At 36.6% G+C, this 10,272-nt stretch overlaps 2 protein-coding genes across 2 annotated transcripts; both read right to left on the bottom strand.

Annotated features, from left to right (window-relative positions):
• Positions 1 to 397: 397 nt before the first annotated feature.
• LOC114400058 (transcription factor MYB106-like) lies at positions 398 to 1,784 on the bottom strand. Its single transcript, XM_028365554.1, has 3 exons — positions 1,652 to 1,784; positions 1,321 to 1,446; positions 398 to 1,041 (listed from the first exon to the last, which is right to left on the bottom strand). Exons 1-3 carry the CDS (start codon positions 1,782 to 1,784, stop codon positions 398 to 400), a joined length of 903 nt encoding a protein of 300 aa, XP_028221355.1.
• Positions 1,785 to 6,365: 4,581 nt separating this feature from the next.
• LOC114391644 lies at positions 6,366 to 6,783 on the bottom strand. The gene is made up of 2 exons (XM_028356062.1): positions 6,507 to 6,783; positions 6,366 to 6,430 (listed from the first exon to the last, which is right to left on the bottom strand). The coding sequence occupies exons 1-2, from the start codon at positions 6,730 to 6,732 to the stop codon at positions 6,366 to 6,368; spliced, it is 291 nt and encodes a 96-aa protein (XP_028211863.1). The 5' UTR covers positions 6,733 to 6,783.
• Between the last annotated feature and the right edge of the window lie 3,489 nt (positions 6,784 to 10,272).

Genomic DNA, 10,272 nt, shown 5'->3' with positions numbered 1-10,272 from the left:
CTATTTGTACCCCCCTTTTTACTAAATGCACCCCCTTCACCTTTTTTTGGTAATTCTTTTTCCGTAACGTTACGAAACTTTACGAATTTCGTAACGATACTTATTTTCCTTCCGCAAGGTTACGAATCTTCACGGATTATGTATTTACTCTTTTTTATCTTTCGAAGAAGTTACGAAAACTCACGGATTGCGAAAAACATCTCCTTTCGATTTCCGCCACATTACGGAATTTCACGGATCGCGCAAGCCTGCTTCCTTTTGATTTCTGACACGTCTCGGGACTTCATTTATTGTGCAACAAAGGACGCCAGGTATCTCAAAGCGGCTAACCAAAGGTTGCATGTCATCAAGTAATAATCCCCTGACGAAATTAGGGTATGACACATTATATAAGACCTTATCTGGAAGCGGATTCATCAAACAATTCTTGAATACTTGTGTTTCTTGGCGTTCTAAATGCTTCCACAGCCATGATAATGTCGTCATCTTGCAAGTTTGATGCACAACCTTCCATTACCTTTGGAATATGGCTACTGATTTCTACAACATTACCATCACCATTATATGAGAGTAAGTTTTCCATGTCGGTGAATTGTCCAATATTGGTAGAGACTGCAGGAAGCTTGGGAACGCTCAAAGTAGATACTGATGATTGAAGGTCATGATTCGTTGCAAGCACGAGAGCATACATGTTATACACTCGCTTATGTTCAGTCGATAGCAAATTTGATGAAGGACAAGGTTGAGTTGGAATTTTGCTTAAGATTAACCTAGGGAGATGTAAGGATCCAGACCCCACTTGCAACATAGATCCTCTTGCTTCAGCTTCGAGTCGAGCACTCTCCCATTGAGAAACGTGGCCAATATTTGTGATGTCCTTGAACTCATCATGGGCCTCAAACGTGTTGGATTTCATTGGTTTGTGAGTAATGGGATCTAAGCTCATTCTTATGAATCTTTTCTTGACATTGGTGTTCCAGTAGTTCTTGATCTCATTGTCTGTTCTATTGGGCAAGTGAGCTGTTATGATTGACCATTTGTGCTTGCAAATAGAAACATACAAATTAGAACAATGGCAACTCCATTTAGCTTGTAAGATATATATATATATATATATATATATGTGTGTGTGTGTGTGTGTGTGTGTGTGTGTGTGTGTGTGTGTGTGTGTGTGTGTGTGTGTGTGTGTGTGTGTGTGTGTGTGTGTGTGTGTGTGTGTGTGTGTGTGTGTGTGTGTGTGTGTGTGTGTGTGTGTGTGATCGACCATTATAGATAACAATAGAAAAATCTGAAAACCAAAAGAAATTAAAGGTCACTTGTTTCCAAGAAGAGCATGAAGTTGAATAATGGTACGGTCTTCCTCCATGCTGAAGTTTCCTCTTTTTATATCTGGCTTGAGGTAATTGATCCACCTCAGCCTGCAACTCTTTCCACATCTTTGAAGACCTAGATATAAATGTATGTAACAAACAAAATTAGGAATATCTGCATTCACATTGCAACTACAATTGCAACCTTATCGATCGACTGCATTTGTCTACAATGTCCCACAATATCAAGGATCATCACAAATCTAAAATGTATTTGCAACCGCAATTTAAAACCTCAATTCATAGATTGAGTAAAAAGGAATACAAAAAAGTTTTATTACCCGCTTTGGCAGGCACTGAATGCCAGTTTCCGTGGTCGTGCTTTTCAACATAAGCAACAAGCTTCTTATCTTCTTCGGGTGTCCATGGTCCTTTCTTCAACCCTACCTTCTCACAGCATGGCATCCTTCCCATTTTTAATGACAAACTGATACAGGGAAACCAGAATCAGTCCTTGTGCTTGTTTTTATGCAGCAGCAGTCCAAAAGTTACCCTATATATCGATGATATATATTGATTATAGTACAAGGTAGGTCATTGATACTATAATAAGTATTAATATTTTGTACGCCATATGAAAACCTTTTTGTATATCGATGATATATATTTATCCGTCATCTTTAAGAAGATGGGTTCAGGATCAAAATGGTAGGTCCCTATACCGACTTCCTTTATTTTCAGCTTTTGGTTTAAAAGAAAATTTTCAATATAGTGTTTACTCGTTTGCCTACTTTCTAGGGTTATTCGTTGAATAGATGTTCATATATTCTTAAGAATAGTACTATTTGAATACTTTTTATTATAAATATTTTATTAATATTTTTATTTTTTTATCTCTTTAATTCTATCACATTGTATACCCTAAATAATATACTTATATTTCCTTTTATTTTTTCTCTTAATAAGTATCTAATAGCAATGTAGTAGATCTTCATTCATTTTTTTTCCTTTTTTTAATCCATGCCTTATCTTAAGAATATCAGTCCCTATATTTTTTTTTTAAGCTCAAAATGATATTATTAAACATTGAACAAAAAACTTCAATTAAGGACAAAATATGCCCAAGACAAGTACTCGTCCATAGAGTTTGATCACAGATGCCCCAAACGATTTAAATTATTAGAATGTTTTAGATAATTTTGATAATATATATATATATATATATATATATCAAATTATATCGATGTAATTTTGATAACTATTTACACAATTTTTATAATTTAATATAAAATATGATTTTTATTTATCTAACCGTTCAATTATATCTAAATATTATCAAGATCGTCTGTATTAAATTTTATAAAAATTGAATAACAAGAAAAAAATAATCAAATGATTTATATTTTAATATATTTTGAATTGTTTATATTGCGTCGATTTTAATCTATATGTACAAGATAATAAATAATTTTATATTAATATAAAATTTTGTATATATGATTTATGTAAAAAGAACTTTCAATTTAACGATGAATTTAAAAAAAAAATATTATCCAATTAAAAATTATATAATGATATAATAGTTGTCAAAATTGCATCGGTATAATTTAATTCTTCTTCATACTATATATATTATGCGTGTGTGTGCCGTGTGCAACACTTTTAACAGTAAATAGCTTGGTGCAAATCAATTGTAAACAGAACTTCTCTAAATCTAATAGAGGCCTATTCCTTCCAAATTTAAGTCCATTATCTTACTACTCCTCTTATTCACTATTTAATCGTCTCATAAAATGATTTATTTTTCTAATTACTATTACTATTCTTCTATTTGAAAAAAACTAACAGTAGAATCATTTTTTGGTAAAAGGGTTGAATCCAAGAGGGGAGAGTGAATTGGATCACAAAAAACCTTTAAAAACCCATTCCTTTTTGAAAATATTTTGAAAAGAAATTTCAATTTTCTTTGAAAAAATTTGATTTGGCAATACAAAATGATAGATTTCTTTAACCTTCTTGAAATATTATCATGCCTACATGAACAAAATAATCATGAACACACTAAGGAGATGGCAATTTATCAAGAAAAAGATCAAAAGACGATAGAGATGAAAGGAAGAAGCACAAGTTTTTTATATTAGTATGATCACAAAAGTAATGTACATCCAGTTCCTTAAACAATCTGAGTTTGATGTTCCACTAAACAAATCCAATTGTTTACAATTACTTCTTCACTTGCAAATGCACCACGCAAACGAATAATTAGACTGCATAGTACTTTACAGGAGTGGTTCCAAAGAAATGAAATGGTAAACACAATTAGACTGCATAGTCCAAAACATGCATCAGTTTGAATTTTAAAAAAAAAATGATAGAGTCTGAGACCATAATTAAAGACTACATTATTCCAAGAGAAAGAAACACTTAGTCAAATGAGAGCCAATTGTAAGATAGAAATTATATCTATCATCTATTATTAAGTTATTTATCATATTATCTATGCATTAACCCTAATGATATTGTATTGAATATTTGCACGAAATTAGCGCTTTACCTCCAATTTATAGTTCATTCTGTAGGAATTGTACATATTTTCATGTTTAGTTTGATTTTATACAATAGATGCTCCCATTTTTGTGAATTAATGTTGAAACCACTTCAATTTCAGGCTAAAAGAAGAAGAAGTTCAAGTAGTTGATGTCTCGCTAAGCGAGGCAAATCCGCTTAGCGAGTGACATCCGCTAAGCGAGTGACATCCGCTAAGCGAGGCATACAGCTCGCTTAGCGTGTTGGGAAACCCTAGAAGAGGATCAGTCAAAAATGTGTTCGCCCAGTGCGCTGCCAACTCGCCCAGCGAGTCATTTGTCTCTTCTCGCGCTTAGCGCGCCCAACTCGCTAAGCCAAAATTCACTTACTCTCTCTTAGCGAGTCAATCTCGCTAAGCGAGCCTTCAAAAGTTGAAACGTCCAAGTAGCCTTTAAAACACTGAAGTTGGTGGAAACTGAGAGAGAAGTAAAAAAAAAAAACAGAGCCAAGGAAGAAGCTGAAGTGACAGAAATTGAACCACCAAGAGAGTTCAGGTTAGAGGAGTGAGATTAGGGTTCTAAAGGTTGAAAGAGACATCCTCAATCCTTCTTAGCCATTTTCTTTCACTTAAACTTAGTTCTTCCTTGTATTGAGATTTTATTTCTTGTAATGGAAGGCTAAGCCTCTTGGTTGGGAAGCTCTGCTGAACCCTTGATGTAATATTTTTTCACTATCTATTTAATGTTGTTTTTTTGTGTTCATTGCTTCTATCTATGCTTATTTTTACATGTTTGTGGCTTGATCACCCATTTGTATGTATAGTTAGGATTTTTAGCATTGGGAAGTGCTTTAAAGCCTTAGAACATGGTAGAGCAAGCTAGAAAACTGTATGTCTAGGAATGGAGTGCAGTGATCTAGTCCATATTATGTTGTAGACTTAATGCAACTCTTTTAGGCTAAGTTTGTTGAGGGATCAAGGACGAGGTTTAAAGAGAGTTAGGCTCATTCACTAGAGGGATCTTGGTTTGGGTAAAATCTCAGCATAAGAACACTAGGATAAGATTAAATAGATAAAAATACATAACAACATCAAGGAAAATTCAGTAGAACGACCCGACACTTTTTACTTGACTGTTTTTACTTATCAAACTTTGGATATTTAGTTTGTATTTAACTAGATTGTAGAACAAAAACTCAACTTAATATTTACCTTGCTTTTAGTCGTATACAAATGTTTGCACACTGAATGTACAGTTTCTCGGTGAAACAAATTCTCTATGGATATGATACTCGGTCTTACCATTTTAATATACTACTTGTGCGAATCAGTACACTTACCGACCACCTGAACACTCGACAACTTAATGTGTCATCTAACCCACTTGCATGGCCACGACTTGGAATGACCTTCTACCAACTTATATTGAGACTGAGATGTAATTGGCCTTTCTAGCTAGGCTAGTCTACCAACTTATGCCTCATACAATGTGTATGATTATTACATTTTTCGTCATTTACGTGCAACTTTGTCTTGTTAATTCAGGATTGATTTAATAGGTGAGACCTAAAACAAAATTTGAGGAGGACTTTTCTTTTACTTTAAATAAGAAAGTTGTATCATTATATGTGGGACCTTTTTCTTATATATGTGACCTTTTTAGCCAATGGACCTAAAGCTTGAGCTTTAATTAATAGAAAATATTTTTTTTTAGTGATCAATCAAAGTTTAAGCTTTAATTATTTTACCCATTTTGAAATACAAACACATAATATAGAAATTAATTTAACTAAATTAGAAAGAATAAAAACCAAAGTTTGAATAATAAAAGAGACATCCTGTTAAATAATAATTCCTTTCCACAAAAGCCCTAAGATATCAAAAAAGAATAAGAACTCATATATATTCAAATACATATGGCATGTAAGTATAACTAAGCAATCAAGCAATATACAAAAATAATAAATAATGCTGAGAAATTTCAGCCCAAAGAAAGGTAAAATATATGTTTATAACCTTGTGGGTGAGCTTGCAATGATTGCTAGCACATCAAAAACCGAAGTTCTTTTATGTTTTTCAAAAGATTTCCTCTCCATGCCATTGCTTCCCTAGATCAAAGTTATAATATTTGTGAGATTTTACCTCATCACAAGGCAGAAAAAAAAAGGTGTAGCCTAACAACGCTACCGCTACCGCTTGAAGTAGTATAAATGGAAAGCAAGTGTTCAAATGAAATCCTATTCCACAATAACTTTGTAGAATGTTCCCAAATATGAAAAGTGCGGTAAATACAAAAGTGTTGCAGTGTGTCACGGGATTATGCAGCTGCACCCAAAAGCAAATATCTAGTAAGCTAAGCTTCAAAACTGGAAGTAAACATTAACTGACATATCCTTTTGAATTATTTGAATCAATTTATTTGTCATATGCTACTATTAGATTCAATGAATGGGACGTAGACACTATAATTCACACACAAATCAGCAGAATCATTCAAACACAAGTTGCTTTGTTCCCATCAACATTTCTTTTTACTTTAAAATTTTGAATGAGTTTTCGTCGGAGGTGGGAGGTGACCTCTTACTCAAGACAAAACCTACAGACACGCACACATATACATAGGAACAGAAAACATTCACTGACTTGCGTGTGCTGAGAGAGGAATAGCGTACCAGAGTAATCGTGCGGAAGAGGAAGTGTTGTTCCTTGGAGTAACCTACCTCTAAAATGAGCCTCTTGTAATAGTAAACCCTCATCTTCCCCCAAAACCTTTGTGTTTGGGTTTGAAATAGTGGAAAATAGAGCGGGACTGTCATGCTTGACACAGTAGGGGAGTTGATGAACGCGACCGCTCAGATCCTTGCTATCGCCCTTCAGATCTATGGTGGCCTTTTCCATGTGACACTTTCCTCTTCCAATCCACCCTGTTCGCTTTGGAGGAGGCACAGATTTTGGCTCTAAACTCAAATGACCATAGTGCCCCACCATTCTCCCTTGAGGAACAAAGAAGGCGCGCGAGCAGAGTCTTTGAGCCAGTAATGCCCCACCATTCGCCCTTTGTTGGGGTTCGCGATAGTGCCCTTCTCGAGCTACTCCGTGGTACAAAGGTGGAAGCGGGGCTCTATTTCATGGGCGAACTCGTCAGTGAACCCGACCCGGCTCACGTCCAGGTAGAGTCCTAGCTCCTTGTGCTGGTAGAGCCACTCCACGTAGCGCCGCCATATTGCGCGTGGCTCCTTCTCGAGTCTGGTGTTGAGAGATTTAGTTATTGCGGAGAGTTGTTGCAGCGGCGCGAGAGCCTCACGTGTGAGAGAGCGTGGAGGGGAGGGTTTGGAGGGGAGTAGTGGGGTGCGGCGTCGTTTTCGGGTGGAGTGGTTGAGAGAGGGGTAGGATGAGCAAATGCCTAAGATTGAAGCCATGATTGGAATGAGAATAAGGGTTAGTAACTTAATAAACATTCTTTCCTTTATTGGGCTTTATTGGGGAACGAATACGAAGATGGTTCTTTCTTGAAACCTGTCGTCGTTTAAGTTTCCAATAATTATAGAAATGCCACCGTGTCACATTCTAAGACGGTTTTGCATAACCGTCTTAGAATGTGTGTCATAAAAATAAAATACAGCGATCTTAATTACAAAAATGTCACCACGTCATATTCTAAGATGGTTTCCGTATAACCGTCTTAGAATGTGTGTCGTAAAAAACAAGTTTTTTAGTAGTATTTTGGGGATTGAGTTGTGGCAAGAAGGAATGGGGAGGGACTCAGATTTGGGTTTGTAACATTTTTGGATTTTAGAATCCAAAATTGTTGGAGGAACGTTTGGACAACATCTATTTTGGCAACATGAAGATGCATGCCAATATACCTAAGTCTAGGTGGAAAGATTTTTGGGGTCAAAGACAGAATGTCAAGATGAAGGGCATTAGGTAGACTTTTATATGGGTAGACTTTTGAATCTCACTATGTTCGATAAACTCTATAATGCATATGCTTTGGTGGGTTCTGATATGGCTAAGATGAAGGGCATTAGGTAGAATTTGGTGTTGATATCAGGGGTAAAGGAAGAAGTAATGACAGAGGTATGTAATAAAGGGGGGGGGGGACAAGGGGGTTTTGGCATTCTTCCATTTGATTCAAAAATGGGATCCTAGCATATCATTAGGCTAAAAATTTTCATGGGTGAAGGTATACGACATACCTTTACACATTTGGGGGGAGCTTTTCTTCTTTCAACTTGTGTGTCTTTTCGGTTCTTTTGTGGGTCAGGATGAAGAGACAAAAAACATGGAGCGTTTGGAGTATGGAAGGGTCCTAGCTAAGCATCACCACACTCGATCTCACACACATATTACGTAAGGATCAACGAAATCGTTTAAAAGGTGAGATGCACTGAAGAAGAAAATACTTTATAAAGAACTGCAAATGTGATAGATGGAAAGAATAGAAAGATGGGGAATGAGGATCATCTATGGCAAGTAATATGGGATATGAAATAAATTCATCCTACTTAGAGTGCTATGAGTACCCAAAGGTTGCTAGGATGGCAGAGGAGAGGTGGATGGTGCATGCATGGTGGTTAGGGAGGGTGGTGACACCCTAATCTCAGGTGGATATTCTGACAACCATGCAATTATGTGTCAAGATAAGTTTTCAGATAAAGTTGATAGGCGTATGCAGAAAGTACAACAGATGGAGGGGGTTGAAGGGACACACCATGATGGAAAAGGTATGAAGGACAAGGATTAGCGTTCTAAAAAAGAAAGTCAAGATTTAAAAGGATGCAAGATCTCTGATTTAGGAGGCAAAGAGTCGTCTGAAGAAGGGAGTAACCTGATTGGAGATAAAAAAAAAAAGTGATATTGGGGGATTCTAACCCTATGAATGATGAGGATAAGAATAAAGGAGATTGTATTATGGGGTAGGTCATGAGGAGGTGGGGACCAATTTTGTTATCCCAACCATTGTGAAGTCAAAGGGGAAAACTGATATGCAAAATATGGGCTCGTGTGGCAAAGTGGAGGATATTGGGCCTGGGCTAGTTCTTATGATAAGTGAACGGGGATAGGAGGCCAACACTAGGCCGAGAAGTGATGCTAGGAGGGAGTTGAATGGTGGTCAGGTAAAAATATTGCAATGTCCCAATATTGCAACAAAAAATAGATTTGTTCTCTCATTCCTTCAATCTCAAGGATAGGCTCAAAATTAATTTCTCGTGGGTCTAGTGACAAGGTGGTTCATTCCAAACTACCTTCAGGTACCTCTGGATAGGGAGGAAGGATGTCTACATGGGGGAAGGGTCACTTTATATCCTTGGTTTCCCACGAGTTCGAGAAGCATGTGCAGGGTAAATTATGGGTGCACGACAAAGAAGATGAAGCTAGAGGAATTTGCTGTAAAGGAAAACATCATGGGGTTTCTTACAATGGCAAGGATGGAAACATGGTTCAAGATTTTGTAGGGTTAGAGGATAGACCATAATTGTCTTGGTAAGGAGAAAAAGGTTGGGAGGGTAGGGAAAGAACATGTTGAATTATAAGGATCCTTTCTATGAATGTTAGAGGTCTGGGCAATCAAGTAAAGTGTAGAGCAATTAGAGACTCGATTGCCAAAGAGAGGGTACAACTACTATGCTTACAATAAACCTAAAAGCAAAGTATATCTAGGGAACAATGTTATGCACTATGAGGACATTATGACATTGATTGGGTTATGGCCTTCACTATTAATGGTGGAGGGGGAGTTCTATGTATATGGAGAAAATAGGATTTTGAATTTTTTGTTAGAATGGTGGGTGGAAGATTTATCCTTCTTGAAGGAGTGTGGCGTGGGAGAAATTCAAACATTGTAGTGGCTAATACATATTATCCAGGGGATCTAGAAAAAAAATGAAGGTTGTAGGAAGATTCTTGTGGAAGGAGGTCAACAAGTTCTATAACAAAATGGTGTGTCATAGGTGACTTTAACTGTATAAGGAGGAATATGTAGAGAGTGGGGAATGGTGTTTATGATAAGGAGGATAGGGTCATGGGGATTGATTAAGCCACCCTTAGTCAGTAGAAGCTTCACTTGGTTTAGGCCCAATGGTAGTGCTAAGAACCTTATTGATAAAGCCTTGGTGTCCTTGGAGTGGTATAGTATGTGGTCAAAGAGTACGATGTATATGCTTGAGAGAAATATATCATACCACTGCCCACTTCTTTTGAAAAATATATCCAATGATTAGGGTCCAAAAACTTTTTGTGTTATGGATTGGTGGCACAAGAAAGAAAGCTTCAAGGTATGTGTGGAGGAGGCTTGGGAGAGAATAAAGGTTCGAGGTTGGAGAAGGTATATACTTAAGGAGAAACTTAAGGGGTTGAAAGGGTGTAATCAGAGTTAAAGTAAGGAGCAAGGTGGGGATATCAAGACCTAATATATTTTATGTAGGCGAAAGATGA

This window comes from Glycine soja, chromosome 1 (assembly GCF_004193775.1).
Source record: "Glycine soja cultivar W05 chromosome 1, ASM419377v2, whole genome shotgun sequence".
Classification (NCBI taxonomy): Eukaryota; Viridiplantae; Streptophyta; class Magnoliopsida; order Fabales; family Fabaceae; genus Glycine; species Glycine soja.
Note: the sequence above shows the minus strand (reverse complement) of the source record. Positions and strands in the feature narration are given on the sequence as shown.